Source organism: Echeneis naucrates, chromosome 6, assembly GCF_900963305.1.
Source record: "Echeneis naucrates chromosome 6, fEcheNa1.1, whole genome shotgun sequence".
Classification (NCBI taxonomy): Eukaryota; Metazoa; Chordata; class Actinopteri; order Carangiformes; family Echeneidae; genus Echeneis; species Echeneis naucrates.
This window is the reverse complement of record NC_042516.1, coordinates 18,287,164-18,305,827: the sequence shown is the minus strand read 5'-3', so window position 1 is coordinate 18,305,827 and position 18,664 is coordinate 18,287,164. Positions and strand designations below refer to the sequence as shown.

At 38.9% G+C, this 18,664-nt stretch overlaps 1 protein-coding gene across 2 annotated transcripts; it reads left to right on the top strand.

Moving 5' to 3' along the window:
* The first annotated feature begins 488 nt into the window (after nt 1–488).
* inpp5b (inositol polyphosphate-5-phosphatase B) lies at nt 489–18,612 on the top strand. Of its 2 annotated transcripts, XM_029503490.1 has the most exons (23): nt 489–893; nt 1,665–1,744; nt 1,926–2,023; nt 2,170–2,199; nt 2,305–2,415; nt 3,603–3,746; nt 7,500–7,593; nt 8,901–9,071; nt 10,819–10,920; nt 11,183–11,297; nt 12,192–12,308; nt 13,016–13,203; nt 13,427–13,538; nt 13,632–13,741; nt 14,693–14,828; nt 15,098–15,208; nt 15,424–15,589; nt 15,873–16,108; nt 16,276–16,383; nt 17,023–17,107; nt 17,483–17,610; nt 17,727–17,838; nt 18,206–18,612. In XM_029503490.1, the coding sequence occupies exons 1-23, from the start codon at nt 837–839 to the stop codon at nt 18,313–18,315; spliced, it is 2,721 nt and encodes a 906-aa protein (XP_029359350.1). In that variant the 5' UTR covers nt 489–836; the 3' UTR covers nt 18,316–18,612. The 2 variants fall into 2 exon arrangements, with proteins under 2 accessions (XP_029359350.1, XP_029359351.1); XM_029503491.1 differs by lacking the exons at nt 489–893; nt 1,665–1,744; nt 1,926–2,023; nt 2,170–2,199; nt 2,305–2,415 and adding an exon at nt 3,013–3,359 and having other exon boundaries at nt 7,503–7,593.
* Nucleotides 18,613–18,664: the final 52 nt, after the last annotated feature.

The following is an 18,664-nucleotide window of genomic DNA, read 5'->3' as shown; positions in this document are numbered from 1 at the left end:
ACTCTTCCATCACCGGCAGAGATTTTATTTTTATATAAGAAATGTAAAAAAAAAAAAAATATTACATTGCTTCTATGTATTTCTTCTTTTTTATTTTTGAACTTACTGCCTGATTTATACATTTGTATACTTCCTGTTTCCACCACAGTCTATAATAACATACAAAAAAAATCTGAGTATTGCACACCTATGAACTGCTGAACAACCAAACTAACCCATGAGTGTAACACAGCCCTATCGTTGGAGGTCTGGATCAACATATCACTGGTGGGTATCCCCTCTAACAAAACACCGCTTTAGGCCTATTGGCCCGATTGCTCGTCAAAACTCGTAGTAAGCTTTGACATAACTTTTTCAACATGGGTGATTCGGGTCCACTGTGGGAGATAATCCCCCTTTCAGATGGTCGACCTGAGGCCTAAATCCAAACCAAACGGAGTCGATGACAGCCCCAGATGTGACGTCAGCCCGGGGGCACGGAGCGCCTCCGCCTCAGTGCGTGGCAGACCGGGCCGGGCCGAGCTGGGCTGGGCCGGTCTGACCTGATCTGATCTGATCTGAAGTGATCTGGGACAGCAGCGGAAGACCTGGAGAGGAAAACATCTGGATCGAAAGAGACAAAAATGTCGGATTACGCTCGGCTCCCGGAGCGCCTCTCATCCCGCTGCGCACTTGGCCGTAACTTGAGGGCGAAATAGAGGAGACCACTCTAATCTACCCTGGGATTTTACAACCGAAAAAAAAAACAAAAAAACAAAACAACAAAAAAACTGTGGTGTTGTTGGAGGAGGAGGAGGAGGCGATAAGAAACTCTCAGGCAAGAATCTGCCTCCACTATGGATCAGTCCGTAGCAATCCAAGAAACTTTGGGCGGAGAAGAAAACTGCGTCCAAGTATCCTTAGAGACTCTCGTGCGCTTGTTTTTCGGTCTAAAAACGGAAGACCTCGCCTGTTTTACTCCAACTGAGTTGAACCGTCGCGGCGATCAGAGCCCGCAGAGAGGCCTGCGGGGTGAAAGCCTCGACGGATCGACAGATTTTATGGATTAAAACAAGGACCGGCCTTGCTTCGGCCTGTGAATTGAATAGAAGCGACACGTTTACAGACGTATAGCCAGTTTCCAGCAACAGAAGCAGAGCAGGTTTAGTGTGTCTGACATGTCTGATGAGGTCCAACTTTGGTAGTAAGAACTTTCTTCCACAAGATGGCAACTTAGTTTCAGCAGATGCTCTGTGGTGCAGGAAAGAGCCTAAAGTGTATGTATGTATTGTTAAGAAAACTATTTTAAATCAGCAGAATTGGGCCTATAGGTGTTATGTAATATTGGATCATTATGCATTGACATGTAAGCAGCGTTTTAATGTTGCTTCTGGGCTAGGTGGAGTTTCAATCATTTTATTTTCAAATGTGTAGTTTAACAGTGTAACAGTACATTTAACAGCTGGCATATATGATGATTAGGTGTGAAAGTGAAATTTTCCAAAAATTTCCCCTGTGAAATATAATGAAATCAGAATTGAAGGGAAACATATGAAGGCCTACAGTTTACCAGGAGTTATATGACGCCACCTAAAATGTTGCTGATGGTAGCCGAAGTAAGAGCTGGATAAAATGGTCCACAAACAATTATAGTCCAACTATACCCTTAACTCATCTGTAAACATGCTGTCCAATGCGATGTCCTCTTTAATGATGTTACAGAGAGCAGACTGCTGGGATTGGTGGCGTCGACAATGGAACACGCGTGAGTTTTAACACAATGTTCACCATTTAACGGTGTACTCATATTCAAAGTCTTTAATAATTTTGTGAGGAGGGAGGTTGACCAAAATATGTCACAAATGATCAGTTTATACTAAAAGGGTCTCAGTCCAATACTAACATAATTGAACTTTAATTATTAAAATGCCTGTTTTTTTTTTTAGAATCTTTATCTATACCCATCGAAGAATGGCAATTACTGCTGATGATGTGTCACTTGAAGACATCATACCCATCTCCCTCGACTTTGCTGTTGTGGAGGGTTAGTAAAGTTCTCATATGTTTTATATAATCAGGAGTAGAATGGCAGTAAATGGCAAGGTGGATACCCAAAATACCATTAATAACAACGTGACGCTAACTTCTATGAAGTGCCCTGACCTACTTTTCATGCTGCACTATTTGCAGTTTCCTCACCAGAAGAACTTGCTGTTGTGGGTGAGTTGCCCTCATTTCTGTTAAAGCTCAAGTATAACACCACAGAAGAAATAAATGAGGACAAAAAGAAATAATGTAATAATTTCTTCTTGTCTTTGATTCTAGGTGCTGACACCAGAGTGAGAGTAAGCTACCAGGAAGAAGTATTAGAGCTCAGACTTCCTTTTGGGTCACACTCACGGCTCTTTCTCACTGAGGTCAACAGGGCCTGGAGTGGTAGGTCAACCCTGAGCAACTTTAGTGACACCTCACATGACACGCAGCAGTGGTTTTATTTAGGTTTCTTGCAACCTTTGAAAAAACCTACAAAGTTAGTGGAAATTTTAGGCCCCAGTTTTCATACAGGACTATGGCACAAACATGGGCTTTCATTTCTTTTTGCTGTAAACCGAAGACTAGTGATCAATTTTTGTGTTTAGTAGTTCACATATTTACATTTTTTGGCCATAACAGGAGTGACCTAGGTGAGAAGTATGTAGGTGGTGCTCCAGCTATCTGCTCTGTGGAAACCAGCCCAGCCAGTACTCAGGTGCCTTGAGGTTGTTTCAAACAAACAAAACTAATGATTTACTCTCACATTTTTACATTAGATTACTGAAAAGTGAATTAAAACAAAAATCAAGCACAAAAAAACAAATCCAACTTTACTTTTGTGGTATTCTGGTTGGTCCTTTGTGTGACTGTCATCAGCGTAGATGACACATAGGTGACAGAGGAAATGGGAGTGGTGCAGACAAAGAGACAGAGGAGGTGGAGTTTGAGTTTTGTACTCTGTTTAGTTTTTTTTTTTCTTAAATAGCCACCTTAACCAATATGGGAAGATGAGAACAGGTTAAAATTAACTTCATTTTCATTATCTCTCTTGAACCACATTTCTTTCTGCATTGAGTTCATCTGAATTGAAGAGGCCACCTGTTGGGTTGACAATCGGTCTGTTTTCTCAGAGATGTGTCATTTTTGCCACTGGCTCACTACTTTTCACAGTGGAAGCCTCACATGAGCATGGAGAGGGACTCGGATGTTGATTGCGTTATATTTTTTTCGGTGCTCGTAAGGTGACCCATAGAGACTTTAAACCTCTTGAGAGTTACCAGTGATGGAAAAATTACATGACCTCTCACCAGTTGATGTTACCAGGAAGAGTGTGATAAATGGTAAAGGTAAGTATGTAAACAGGAAATTCCTTGAGGCAGGATGATCTATGTGATCCACATGTATCCATATTCTTTTTTACACCATGAATCTTACCATTGTTGCTGGTTACTGTCTCTGCATTTGCTTGAAAACTAATTTTCAACAAATCCAAAAATCAAGCCAAGCTTTTGTTGTATCTTTTAAAATAATCCCACTTGCTCTATGAGTTTAACTTCTTTTCTTCTTTCTTCTTTTTCTTTTTTTTAAAGATGTTTGCAAGTCTCCCGCACAGGTACCGAAGTTTGAATGGATCAACAAGTACCACAAAGCCCCAAAAGGCCAAGGAAGTGTCAAACAGGCCCTTGCACCCCTCAGCACAGCACTCACAAAACTCAATCAGCAGCGGAAAACAGGTTGGTCATCTAATTTTTATTTTGAAATGGTAACAGCAGGCATGTACATGTAGCAAACTCAATTTATTTGGAACAGGTCTTTCAGCATTCATCTAGTGGATGACAAGTCACGGGAGTGAAAAACATTCTTTTTTTATCTCCTTAGTGTGTTCGCTTCTTTTTTTTTTTTTTCTCTTTATCAGAGATAAGTTAACACAGATAAAGATGGACATCTGACTTGCAACACAACACTTGCTTTTGCAAATGCCACTTCCTTTGAATGCAATTGCCCCAGCGTCGGTATTAGCTGTGAACAAACTTTGAGCATTTCTTCTCTGACACGCCTCTGACAATTTTTTTTTTTTAATCATGGATTGTTCCATTCAAGTGTCTCGGGAATCACGGGAGTACGTTGGCCAGACTTTCCAGAGAACATTGCCGTTATTAAGATTATTACAAACGCCTATGGTTTTCCTGCTGACTTGGATATGACAGCTGTGACTTGTGATGCAGGGACATAGCTCACTCACAGTATGAATTTGGATGCCAGGCCTGAATAACGAGTTAGTTTAATTTGAAAGTTAAGGCATCTACTTGTAAAGTATGTAAACAGTTAACACTGAATAGGCTCTTTCGTTTGTGTGCATCTCTCTTTATATATATATATATAAAAGAAAGGTTGTAAAACGCAAACTCAACATAATACTTTTAGAGGCCATTGCTGGCCATATGCCAGACCAGCATCATCATGTTTTAGTTTTTTGTTTGTGCTGAAGTGCATTAGGTAAAGTTACTAATGCAACAGTAAGGGGATGTTGTGCTCGGCAGTGTGCAGGTCGTTGTGGTGCAGCAGCGGAAGGTAAACTCCTCCTCCTCCTACTACAGTTAGCATGGGCGGCTCTCATACAGCCTGGACGGTGCTCCTGTGCACAGAATGCGTGGAGGCGGTGGAAGGAGATGTCTGAGGGGATGAAGGTCTCTGGTATGAGCGCTGTTCATTGCATTTGTTGGATGTTTTGGGGTCTAAGAAAGGAAGAAAAAGAAAAAAAAAAAACAACAGAAAAGAAAACCCCGTCGCATCAATCTGTGGCATTCAGTCCCGTCCGTCTTGACTAGCTAGCTAGTTAGCCTCCTAGCTAATGCTAGCGGATAGCGGTGGTTCTTATTTCAAAGAGGCTAATTTTAGCCGGATCAGCCAGACAGCCAGGTTTGCTTTGCCGAAGGATGATAAGTATTAAGGGCTGATATGTCCAATATTATCAGATCTTTCCACATTATTATGGATTACACGGTAGGGTGTTACACAGTAGAAATGCAGAAAACGCAGTTAAAATCTCCATGACTCACCTGTTGTGGTTGCAGTAAAGTGTCAGTGATAAGATCACATCATATGTGCAGACGCTGTTTTTGTTTCACCACCCTTACTTTACTGTATTTTTACTTTGTTTTTTGGCAATATTTGGTGGTTAACTTGAAATAGGTTGTCTGTTAACTTTCCCTCAGCTCGCCGTGTGCTGACTGTGCAGTTTTGCTTTCACTCACCTGTGAGAGAAGCATTTAGTTTTCCCTTCAATGCTAGTTTAATGCGAGAAAAACTCTTTACAACAATATAGCTACAGCTGAGAGTTCAGAGAAATCACACATTTGGTTCACCTGCAGTTAAACGCTCTTGGTTTTAGATCATGGAGGGAAAGTAGTGTAACTGGACTTTGGGCAGCTACGGCTCAAAGAGACATTGTGTTGATACATAAGAGTCTGAGACTGTAACTGCTTTATATTTATGGACTTATGATCAACCACAAATAAGGAGGTCGAGGTGCAAATTGCAGTTTGTCACACTTCATGCAAAGTGTTGAAAGATACATCATGCTCTTTAGATTGCTCAGAGTAGTAAAACAAAGTGCGCATAAATGTAAGATGTGCCATATAAGAGAGACAACTTTTCAACTGCTTTGTCATGAATGGCGGTAAACATTGTTGTCATTGTCATTATTTCCATAATTGACGAATCAGTTCATAGAAAAAATAAATCCCTTAAGTCCACAGTCATGCAGAAAAACAACTGGTATCACATTTTAGTGGCTTGCTTTAAATGTTTTTCCCCTTGTGTTTATGAAATGATTATCAAGTTATGCAAGTTATGCATGTAATACTTTGCATGTTTAAATTTTGTGGTGATTACAATTTGTCCTTTTAAATAAAGTTATAGGTTGCAAGATTGGTTTTCATTTATGTTTTGCAGGTTCACCTTATTTTTATGACAAGAATCTCAGAAATATATAATTCATAGTTTTTATTTCAGTGTTTCTGTGTTGTTTTGTTTTTTTAGAGACAGTTAAGTTCACCTAGAAAAACGTAAGCACTCTTATGTCATATAGCTAACTTTTGATCCACCTGGGATTCAAAGCTAACAAACACTGTAAAGGGTTAAATTGGAAAGAACCCATCACTAATGGGTGATGGGTTATCATTTTGCTGCTTGGAGCTTAGGCTTAAGGCAATTAATACTCATGAGCTTTTTTGTTTCTTTGTGGGTTTTTTTTTTTTTTTTTTGCACACAAACTCAGAAAACCCTTGAGTCAACTCAACAGAGACATTGTTCTTTGTGTGCACAAGGTAATTTTCACCTTCTTAGCTGTAGCATATCAGAAGTAGATCCTTTTTAAGTTGTCTCACAGTTAGCTGGAAGCTTTCTGAGTCACATTATAGGCCAGCTTCTTTTTCTTTTTTCTGTCAACACATACATCAGCGTAGCTAATTTTGAAGTTAAACTACAAACTAGCGCTTGGTTTTTATTTCATTCATACATCAAGCGTGTCAGATACATTAACCTCTTCTCAGAATGTCGGCTGGAAATTACTTCGCAGAAGTTTTCTTTGTAAAGAGCATCATCATTTCCTGTGTCAAAAAAAATGCTGCAAATAATGGCTGCGAACTGTGGTAAAGATTTTAGTCTTTGATGTAATGTGTTGTTGATGTGTTTTGGTGCAGCTTTGAGAATGCCGTTGTTGGTTTGTCAGTGGAGAGGAGCCTCATCCAGGTTCTAATTTGGAGATTTATAAACTTAGTTTCAGTCCTTTAGTTTCTCTACTGCTGTTGTCCATTAAGATTCTTGTTTTCAATGCTGCACATATACAGATCAGAAAACTGATGCATTTCAGACAACCCATATGAGCTCACCTTAAAAGACTAGGGAAAAGAAAAACAACACAAATTTTGGTTACTAAAGCAGTATTGTCAGTCAGGTGCAGTTTAATTTTCTAAAAAAAAAAAAACAAAAAAAAAAAACCTGGCTTTCCCTTTCAGAGGAGCCAGCTGTGTTCCCTGCCAAGCTGCAGAAGACAGGGGCCGTGCTGTCTCATACTTCACACTCACGCTAAAGACAGCTACTTAAGATGCAGTAACTGTAACCAACTGCAAAAGACAGCTTCAGTAGATTGACCACAACAGTTCAGCCATGACTTGGCTCTTTTGTGATAGGATTGTCTGTTACTGAGCATTTTTGTTTTTTTATTCTTTGGTTATAATTAGCTGTCATTCCCGATATTAGATATTAGAAGGCTGAAATATTGGCGTCCTGTTGGCTGGTTGCTTTCTCACAGTTATGCATTGTTTAAAGTGGCAACCTGCAAGCATTTGTTTATTTCTCGCTTTCCCCCCCCCCCAGGAATTGATGAGAACTATGCTGCAAGCACTATGCGCTTCATTATTGTTAACAAAGAGACCAAATGGAATTTTTTAATAATCCTCCTTTTCTCACCTGCTCTTTCCAAGCAGATAAATCATCAGACAAAAAGGGAAGTTTAGAAAAGGAGAAAAGGTCCAACAGCGGCACGCAGAAGATCAAAGTGTTTTCAAACACAGAGAGGTAAGGCCTCTTTATCAGAGCTCTTAAATCCAAAACATTTTTACTAGGGGTGCAACCATTCATGGATTCATCATTGTATTGATTTATATTCCTACAATCAATAGACACTCAGCAATTTATCCTTCACAGGGGACATATATTAACCTAAAATTGATTTGTGAGGTATATAATTGTAATTAATAATAAAAAATTGTTTGAAACAAACACTTTGCAGATTGTCTTTAAGCATGACAAACTTTAAATGGATATGTTGTTAGCAGTTTTAATTGTAAAAATGTTAAACATTACCCTTATTCACTTTCCCTGTGTGTTACATCATGACAAACAGGGATTGCACAAGCAGCACCTAAAAACAAGGGCAAAAACAGAGTAAAGCAAGCAATTTTCAAGCAACAGCCACTAAATGTTCCCACAAAAGGAAGCAAAGAGGATTCCCGTACAGTTAGTTAGTTAAATTAAAGTGCGCCTGAGGAGTATCACTGTAACGTGGACAAAAGATAATCAGAAGCAGGTTACAAGCTGCTTCTTAAATGAGCCCACGACACGCTGAGATTATTTCATTTCTTCTTTATTGTTCTTCACTTCAGTCTTCACTAATTTAATAAATTAAGTTGCATAAGTTAATGATTCATTTATCCTTGATTCCCTTTTAACAAAAACTTTTAAGAAACCTCACCTTGCACTGTCCAGTATCCGGATATTTATTTCACACTGGCTGAATTTTTGGCAAAAGATTGATTTCAAGTATTTTGATGATGATAATGATGAGTAATTAATTTATACAAAATTGTTAATGTCTAAAATTCCAGTTTGTTTAGTTCAGTTGTTCACCCACTGCTGACTCTCTTGGAATGAATGCCTTCAGTATATTCTAAGGTGGAGTTTAGCTCCAGTATATTCCTGGAAGATTGCGGAGCATTGGCATATTACATTTCACCCTCTCCCCTCAGTCTCATTCCATATTGACAACATGGAAAGAGAGCTTCACTGCATAGCCTGGGTTCTTGATTTACTGTATACTAGATATTATACTGTTAGACTCTTTGCTATGCCATAATTGTATTTCTGGCTTTTAGGAGAGGAGATACCAAATGCAATAAGGTCAGAGTGGTTCCTGGGATAGAATTGGCAGTAGTATGTTTGCAGGGGAACATAAAAATCTAAACAACTCAAGCCTGACATGCAGTTTAGAATCACCCTGATACTTGTCTACCCCTGAAATCACACCAGTGTGACAAAATAATCGTCTTTCCATCTTGGTCTTCCCCTTCACACCTAATTGTTATTTTCTCTCTCTGGTTATGTAGTCAGGGCATCTCTGGCCGTGAGGACAGGAATGACCTGGTGCGGTCATCCAGCCACACCCCGTCTAACAAAGCCCAGATACTGGCCATGCCACAGTTCAACCTGCGTGACAACCTCATCAAGTGTGAGCTGCTGAAGAAGGAGGACGATTACACTTACCTGGAGAACTTCAGGTATGTTACTCTGAGCCTCTCATTCTGTTGTTGTCGGTGTGAAATAGTATGAATGTCCCATTGATTTACATTGTGACATCAATCACAACATTTTTTTACTTTGTTGCCATCAGTTTTTAATCTCCTCTGTTAACTTGGGAGACGCTGAAGGTGATTTCATAGTTTTTACGTTTTTTTAATATTTATATTATTTATATTATATTTTATTATATTTATTATTTATTACCACAACCAAAAAGTCAACATTTTTAATCGTACACAGTTGCTGAGCTAGACTACACCAAGATTTGTTGTAGTGAAACAGTGTGAGCACACAGTGTAATGCAGACTGCAGTTTGGATCCTAGAAGTGTTATGTAAAAAGAATGACTCAACATCTGTGGGCTTGTATTTCTCTGTACTTAGCTGTTTGCTAAAATAAATGCCACTGTCTCAGAGGCTGTCTAGAAAAGCACCAACCTACTGGGTTAATATACTGTAGACCAGAATTTTATTCAAGTTGTTGATTGAAGATAATATTGCCCCACTGGATGCTTTGAAAGGGTTTTTGCCATCAAATGAGTGGCAAGCAAGCAAGCCTTTGCTGTTTAGTTACTAGCCACACTGCCTCCTGTTGGTAGCCCCATTACACACAGGGATCTCTGACATTAGAGTCTAAGCTCACTCCTCCCGTTGCCCATTGGGAGCTGTACATTTCTCCTAAGCTAACCACACGCACCTAAGGTTAATTTGGATCTCTAAATTGTCTGTGAGAGACAAGACAGACTTTTTGTGTTAGTCATTAATTGCAGCCTCCTTGAGTTGTTTTCATGCTCTTTCCAAGAGTGCAATGAAGGCTCATGTGCTGGTATAACCCATAGGTTATAAATGTATGAAAAAGCTTGTTTAGATTTAGATTTGTGTAATCAAAAACCTAATTAATATTCAGAATAAAAATCTGCAAATGTACCAGTTCTTGGATGTGTTGATTGGTCTATATTTTTACATTGTAGCATTTATCAGAAACGGCATACATACATAGAAATGATCAAATAAATAGTGCTAGGGCACATGAAATGTCTCCTTTAATTTTCATTTCATATTCCTCTTCAGACTAAAAAGGGACTTAGGGGCCATTTAAAAAAAGCTTAGGAAAGCAGCAGTCAAGCATTTTTATTATTATTTTTTTTTTGTGCTATAGAGACTGCTTCAGCTTCTTTGAAGAGAGGGCCATGAGGACAAAGAGTGTTGTACAGTGTGATGACTGTCAGTGCAAAGCAAAGACCTCTGTGCTATTCCTGTGCATGAGTTCAGCAGCAACTGCCTAAAGGTTGTTTGGGAGGGGGGGGGTTCAATCTGCTTCTGAACAATAACTCTCAGTGGGGATGTATATTAGAAGGGCTGGGCCTTCTCAACAACTCCCACAACTAAAATTCCTTCTAGCAAGACACTTCAATCCCAATGGGGCTCCTCAGTGGTCTGCACATAAAACTCTATTATTCTCTGTTGTCTCTGCTCTCTGTGTGCTGCGCCTGAGTATAACTGTATGAGTGTAATTGCAAGGAAAGACTAATGAAAAAAGAGTGGTTGGCCTCTTTCATCTTGCATTAAATTAAATTTGCAGTGCTGCAGAAAAACAAGAAAGTATCAGATTAATCTCAATCTCCAAAATATTTATTGGAAATTACAGAAAACAGAAAGATTTTGGTCAGCAGGTATAACTTAACTCAACTGTACTCTTTAACTCATCTCTCCATGTTGTGTCTCAGCTTTTTCCTTGGCACATACAATGTGAATGGACAGACACCAAAGGAAAGCCTCAGTCCTTGGCTGCACTGCACAGATGACCCTCCTGACGTGTACTGTGTGGGGTAGGTCGAATTTACCCTGCTGGAGAACGGCTGTGAAATTCTCAATTTAATCCCATTACAAATAGAGACATATACAACACAAACCTCTGACAGATGCATGCAGCCTTTGATCCTATTTTAAATGTGAGAGCGTGCTCAACCGCAGACTCAGCATCGTGTCCCCACTAATCCTGCCTTCATTTCACTTTACTACTTTGGTGTTACAGAGTGGAAATGGGAATCAAACAAAAAGTTTTTACCAGAGGTTTATCCTTCCCTATAGTTTCCAGGAGCTTGACCTCAGCAAAGAGGCTTTCTTCTTTAATGACACCCCTAAAGAGCTGGAGTGGACGAAGGCTGTGTCTAAGGGCTTGCATCCAGGTGCCAAGTATGCCTTTGTAAGGAAACTTTTTTTATCCCTCTGTTTACTTGTTTTCTTACACCTGTGTGTTTTATTACCCAGTGCTATATTCTGTCTTTACATGTTAGCCAGTAGATTCACTGACACTTAGAATATTATTCTAATGGACATAACATTTATGACTGTTTTGTGTACATTCTGTCTATAGCCATAATACTTGTCTATATAACACACTTGCTCGCTTGATGAGCTTAATCAGGCCTCAAACCAAGTTGGTTTTTGGTCTTGGTTTTCTTTTCCCTTTAGTCATCCTTGTCTACTTTTCTTTTCCCCAAGTGCTGACTTAAAATTATTAGCTTCCCTTTTTGTGGCTCACCTGTTTTCCATATGTCATCTCAGTCTCTCACATTGCAAGTATAGTAACGTGTCATTTCCTCATCTACTGTCTGTGCTTTGGCAGAAGCCCACTCGGCTGCTCTGTAACTGATAGTGTAATGCTCAGCAACCTAAAGAATAAATGTTGGCAGGGACCTTCTTCAGCTATTTTGCCTCTTCTCATGCAGTTCTGGCTGATTTTATCAGATGTTCTGTTTTTCTTGTTAACATAGTGAGTGTGACCAAACATCTTCAATTATACAAAACCTTCAGCTAGACATGTCATTCTTCCAAGTAGTTCTAGTTGAAAATTGTCTTATATCAGCATCAAAAACTCCAGTAAAGCACCTTTGACCTGAGCATTTGGCTATGGTGATTATCAAAGTGCTGCTGACTGATATTGGCCTCTGGGGATATGTAAGCTCAGGATCATCTGTGTTATGTGAAATACAGAGAATCCGCAAGTTAAATTGCTGTGCGTGTTGTTGTCTAGCTTCCCTTTTTACTGTATAAAGTGATGGGTTTTCTTTTTCTTTTTTTTTTGTCTTCGCTACAGGTGAAGTTGGTGCGTCTGGTGGGCATCATGCTGATCTTCTATGTGAAGAAGGAGCATGCTGAGTTCATCTCTGACGTAGAGATTGAGACTGTGGGCACTGGCATCATGGGAAGGATGGTATGGATTGAATTCTCAGGACTTATCCTTCAACACATGGGTTCTGTCATGTAGATTTAATTGCACCATGTAAATATATTGCATAATAATGAGACATCATATCAACTTGGCTCCTACAATGGCAGTGTTGTTTCATTGACAACTGCAGACAAATAGAAATGGGCAAGGCAATAATATGCATGAGGTTAATACTATGTGCAGAAAATTCAGGTGGGCTCAAGTAAAATAATTTAACAAGCTTTGCAGTAAACATGACAATGTGTCCACAAGCTGAACCAGTATTGTACGTCTACCCATAACGTCCCCATTTTCACAGTTTGCTCCACAGCTTATACATGCATATAAAGTGCTACCACCAGCATTTCCAGTCTTATTCCACACTGCTGCAGAACAGGTTATGTCATATAAAGCTATACTTACCAAGCAGCCCCTAGAGCGCAGAGCAGATGGCTGGCTGGCTCCAATGAGGACTTCTTCTTTTCCTTTAATGAAGGACTGGTTTATGAATGAATAGCCAAATGATAGAGCTAAAGAATCAGGTTGCCTTTGCATAATATCAAATTACTGTCAAGCCATGGAACATGTGAAACTGCTCATGATAATCTAGATCATCTTTTTTCCATTTAAGGTTTCGGTTTGTGGTTACATGACTTACATTAGTCTGATGTATTTTTTTCTCCTTTTATTAAACTGTTATTTATTTTCAGGGAAATAAGGGTGCTGTGGCAATCCGCTTTCACTTCCACAACTCTGATATCTGCGTGGTCAACTCTCACCTAGCTGCCCACATCGAAGAATATGAGAGACGTAATCAAGACTACAAGGATATTTGCAGCCGTCTGCAGTTTCGACAGCTTGATCCCACCCAACCTCCGCTCACTATCATGAAGCACAAGTATGAGCCGTTAATTTAAAATAATTTTTTATTAATTATTGATAGAGGTATTCTACTATTGTACCAATGACACGCTTAGCTATCTTGACTAAAAAAAATGACAAAGCTTTCTTCAAGTCAAAACATTTAACATTTATTATGTTATGTTTGTAGTAAGACAATAATGTAAATTCTCATTGATTATCCATGTTTGTTTTTTGTTTTGTTGTGCTTCATTCACTAGTGTGGTTTTATGGATTGGAGATCTCAACTACAGAATCAGTGACCTTGAAGTAGACCATGTGAAGGAGCTAATTAGTAAGAGGGACTTTGAAACACTGCACAGTTATGATCAGGTAGTATCAAATTGGTTCTCTCTATTTATATTGTCTTTATTCTGCATTCATTAATAAAAGTGGTGGTACTAACCTGCCACATATGGTCTTCAGCTCAAGAGGCAGATCGACGAGGAGGCTGTGTTTGTTGGCTTTGTAGAGGGTGAGATTGATTTCCAGCCCACCTACAAATACGACACGGGCTCTGACAAGTGGGATACAAGGTAATCTCATATAAAATCCTGACTCTGAGTAGCAAAAGGGAACATATTCACTCAGAGAATTCTTCTTCTTCTTGCCACTGATTAAATTGTGCTCATCGTTGAACAAACACAATAATAGAAAGAGGTGTGAAGTACTCCAATAATGAAACTACCTTTATTTTATTTTATTTTTATTTTTATTTTTTTTTACATTATTCAAAGAAATTGTTACATATTTCCTTCTGTCTGCTTCGTAATTCAATTCCTTGTGACATTATCACTGAAATATGGAGTTTAGGTAAAGAAACTATTATGATGTAATGTAGAGACAACATGTTCAAGTATTATTTGTATTCTGCTCTGCAGAACGGTTTCAGCTGCTTGCTTTAAATGTTTTATCTGGTAACTAGATAGGAGCTACTTAGATTGAATGTGAAAAATATGAATGTATATGTATATATTTATATCATGGATGTCGTGTGGTATTTTTTGTTGTTGTAATAGCTACTTGGAGAATTTCCCTACAAGGGATCACATAACTTGTATGTACAAATACAGTAGAATTGAGATTCAAATGTACCTTTATTGTTTCAATAGTAGCAGCATGGCAGCATAGTGGTTAGCACTGCTGCGCTACAACAGGAAGGTTGTGGGTTCAGTTCCCTGGGGCCTTTCTGTGCAGAGTTTGCATGTGCTAGCGTGGGTTTCCTCTCATCGTCCAAAGAGGTTTTCTAGGTCGATTGGTGACTCTAAATTGTCCATATGTCTGAGTCTGCGTGGTTGTTGGTCTCTGTCTGTCTCTGTATGTTGGCCCTGCGATGGACTGGTAACCTGTCCAGGGAGTACACTGCCTTTGCCAAATATGAGCTGGGATTGGCTCCAGAACCCCCCTGTAGCCTGGAAACTGCAGAAGATGAGTGTTTGTATAGTAAAATAAAGAACAAATGTGCTTGTTATCACTTCTGCATTTAGTGAAAAATGTCGTGTTCCGGCCTGGTGCGACCGTATCCTGTGGAAAGGAAAAAACATCAAGCAAGAACATTACCAGAGTCACATGGCTGTGAAGACTAGTGACCACAAACCAGTCAGTTCCCTGCTCATCATTGGGGTAAATACATTAGCATTTTTATCTGACCTCCTATTGGTATTGCTTTTCATTTGATTTCTTTTACATACTTGTATATACTCTATTTGCATGTAGCTTGGAAAATCGCAAGTAGGTGAGATCATATGAAAAGTCAGGGAAAAATACATAAAGTTTTAAATGTATCAAATTTATTTATCAGAGCTTTTTTTTTTCCAAAGGCTGCATCATTTATTATATTTGTGTACTTTATTGTTTCTCTTCCTCTGACTTCCTATAACATATTTCTGTAGATCAAGAGACTAAATCATGAGGCCTATAAGAAGACCTTCGAAGAGATTGTACGCAATATTGACAAAATGGAGAATGAGTGTATTCCGTCTGTATCCCTGTCTGAGCGTGAGGTAAAATTTTCTGTCCCGCCTATTACAGTATAATATCTCTTTCATGCACTTTGCACATTAAATTGACTTCTCATTATATTGCTTTGAACTCTGTAAGTAAACCACTAATGAAGCTGTATATTGATCTCAGACATAGGGTCTGATGCAGATATATAAAAGACCCAGTTATTGATGTGTTTTTATGTAGCCTCTTGTATCCCTCTCTCTTCTTCCAGTTCCACTTTAAGGATGTGAAGTTCATGCAGCACCATGCAGAGACATTGATCCTCTTCAATGATGGTCAGGTCCCGTGTCAGTTTGAATTTATCCAGAAGCCAAATGAGCTTACATACTGCAAACCCTGGCTCACAGCCAATCCCCCCAAAGGTTTTATTGCTCAGGGTGAGTTGCACAGTCACAGTGCCATCAATGGGCCACAGATTTCATTTTAAAAAGCATCAAAGTTGCTATGTTCCTTGATATTTATGATACTCTTTGAGTTTTGTTTTACAGAATCAGATATTGCAGAATATGGATGTCTTATTGAATTATAGTCAAGTAGCGCTACTTCAGCAAATTTAACAAACATGGTACAACATAGCAATTGAATGGTACTGCAAGCATTAGTCTGTGAACTGTAGCAGTTGTGTCACCCCTTACCTTATATGTGTCTCCTAACATCTAGGCGCTTCTGTGGAGATTGAGCTGGAGGTTTTTGTGAACCGCTCAACAGCGCCTGAACTTAACTCTGGCAAGCAACAGCTGGAAGACATCCTGGTGCTTCACTTAGAGCGCGGCAAGGACTACTTCATCTCTGTGACAGGAAACTACTTGCCTAGCTGCTATGGGACCTCTATCTATTCATTGTGCCAGCTGAGGGAGCCCATCCAGGACATGCCACAAGAGACACTTTATAAACTGGTTAGTGCTCCTAAATGAAAAGCAGTCACAGACTGCTTAAAATCCCTTCTCTCTATTTAGGGTTGCCTTACAGGCTGCACCATATTTCTTTTCAAACTTTTCATATTTGCAATTAAATATGATCTTGCCAACTTTGACTTGACCTGTTCTCTTGTTCTCTGTGTTAGGCGGAGATGTCTGGAGATGAGAATGCAGCAAACACTGAAAAGCCATTAGACATTCCTAAAGAACTCTGGATGATGGTGGATCATTTGTTCCGTTATGCAATCAAACAGGTCAGAAAATTGAATGGTTATGTTTGTGTTTGGCATTTAAAAAGATCAAAGGACACTATACATCTATTTATGTTTGACAGTTTGCTAGTTGAAACATTTGTCTTCATAAAATAAATAATTACAATTGTTTTCCTACTTAAGTATAAGGACAGACATACAGACTACAGCAGAGGTGTCCAACTCCGGTCCTGGAGGGCCACTGCCCTGCATGTTTTAGATGTTTCCTGCTCCAACACACCTGATTCAAATGAGTGGCTCCTGATCAGCAATGATGAAAGGTGTGTTGGAGCAGGAAACATCTAAAACATGCAGGACAGTGGCCCTCCAGGACTGGAGCTGGAGACATCTGGACTACAGAGACACTGTAATGACTACCAGTCATGCCAATGGCTGCCAGTGGAATAGCTTTACCCTCAACATTGATTTGGTGAAGGGAATTACTCTTCATTTATTCTGGCATTTTTCAAGTAGTTTAAACTTAAATTAAGTTTCACCTGCGCTGTACCTCAAATAATAAAAATATTTTATTCAACTCAAGTGAATCTGTTTGTAATTTAGCTGCTTGAATTAGTTTGAATCAGTCTCTTCTAGAATGCAGAAATTCAATTTGTTTTTTTTTTGTTTTTTTTTTGCTTGCAGGAAGACATATTTCAGCAACCTGGACTCCGGAGTGAATTTGCAGAAATAAGGGATTGTCTTGACACTGGAATGTCGGATTCTCTTTGTATCCTTTGACACAATTACTTGTGGTTAAAAAAAAAAAATTTCTATTTGAACATAGTTGATTCATTTATTTTACTTCATAACATAACACTGAAAAGTTGACGAACAGGTGTACATTACCCCTGTGTACTGGGTCTGAAATTTTTAGTGGATGAAAATTGTTGGAATCAGTCAACAATTTGTCTAACATTTCCATTGGATAAAGGCACCACTGTTTGCTTAACTGTTCAGTGAAGTCCCTCTGACACTTAACTTGCTCTTTTGACTTATACCTGTAATATAATACCAAATTTGACTCTTATTATGTACCCACACTATTTAAAAACATACCAAGTCTCCTCCAAAACTTTGTCCTTAAGTATGTGTTGACCTGCAGCGGGCAGTAACCACTCAGTAGCTGAGGCCTTGCTCCTCTTTCTTGATGCACTCCCAGAGCCTGTGGTACCCTATTCCTTTTACCAGCAGTGCCTAGAAAGCTGCACCAGTGCCAGTCAGTGTGAGAAAGTAAGTGAGGCAGCCAGTCTCCAGTACATCATCTTTAATCAATTCCAAGATGCATTAAGTTAAAAAAGACAGTCTCTGATTTTTTTCGACGTAACATTATTTTATTTTGTCTTCAGGTTATTTCCATGCTACCTCAGGCCCATCAAAATGTGTTCAACTATTTAGCTGCCTTTCTTCGTGAGCTGTTAAAGAATTCCGCTAGCAATCGCTTAGATGTCAACATCTTGGGTAAGAAAAGGAAGCATATTGCTCATCAGTTCCTTTTGTGTATTTTTTTATTATTAGTTCTTGCTTTGTGTTTTAGTCAGCATGTTGAGTAAGTGAAGAGAAAGTAGGAGAGAACAATCCTTTAGTGTTCAGTGCAGACTGGTTCTTTTAGAGACAATGATTCACCAACCTTCCCTGTGTAAATTAAAATCGAATACAGCCTCAGTCATAGAAACAAAAGATATTACAAAACATAAAACAGCTTTCATCATTACACTGAATAGCTCACCTTGTTTTACCTTGAAACATACAAAAACTTTATTTGACAATAAAAGTAAAGCAACTTTTATACTATACAATATGAGTAATACATTTTCTTTCTTTGTAGCAACCATTTTTGCCTCCTTGCTACTGAGATCGCCTACAAAGCAAGATCTTGCAGAAAAGAGGAAGACTCAGGAGTTCTTTCAGCACTTCCTTATCCAAGACTCCTCTTAGAGGGAGGACTTCTCCCTCTTTTTCCTCATGCTGAAGCTGAACACTAAAAAAACTGTACTGTCCAGTATTTGAACTGCAATGATTTCATACATTCTCAAATGGCTCTTTGAATTGACAGTGTAATTACTTAAAGTGTCAGTTCTTAACTGATATCTGATCTGTTGATTGAAAGAATTAATGTATTTCGCTTAGCATCTATAGACTTAATTTGTTAAGTATATTTTATTTAAAAAATGTCTTTTAATGTTTCTGATCGCAGCGATATATTGTTTTTATATATAAAACTGATGGAAACGAGCTGTGTGTCATTAGTCTTTTTCCCCCTCCAATTAATGTTCATGAAACCAAT

Excerpts from the sequence above, each read along its gene's own strand:
- inpp5b (XM_029503490.1), top strand. The coding sequence starts at position 837 with ATGGATCAGTCCGTAGCAATCCAAGAAACTTTGGGCGGAGAAGAAAAC. Across the intron at positions 894-1,664 it reads GAGAAGAAAACTGCGTCCAA|GCTGTCCAATGCGATGTCCT; the intron begins GTATCCTTAGAG and ends ATCTGTAAACAT. Across the intron at positions 13,539-13,631 it reads CACTGCACAGTTATGATCAG|CTCAAGAGGCAGATCGACGA; the intron begins GTAGTATCAAAT and ends TATGGTCTTCAG.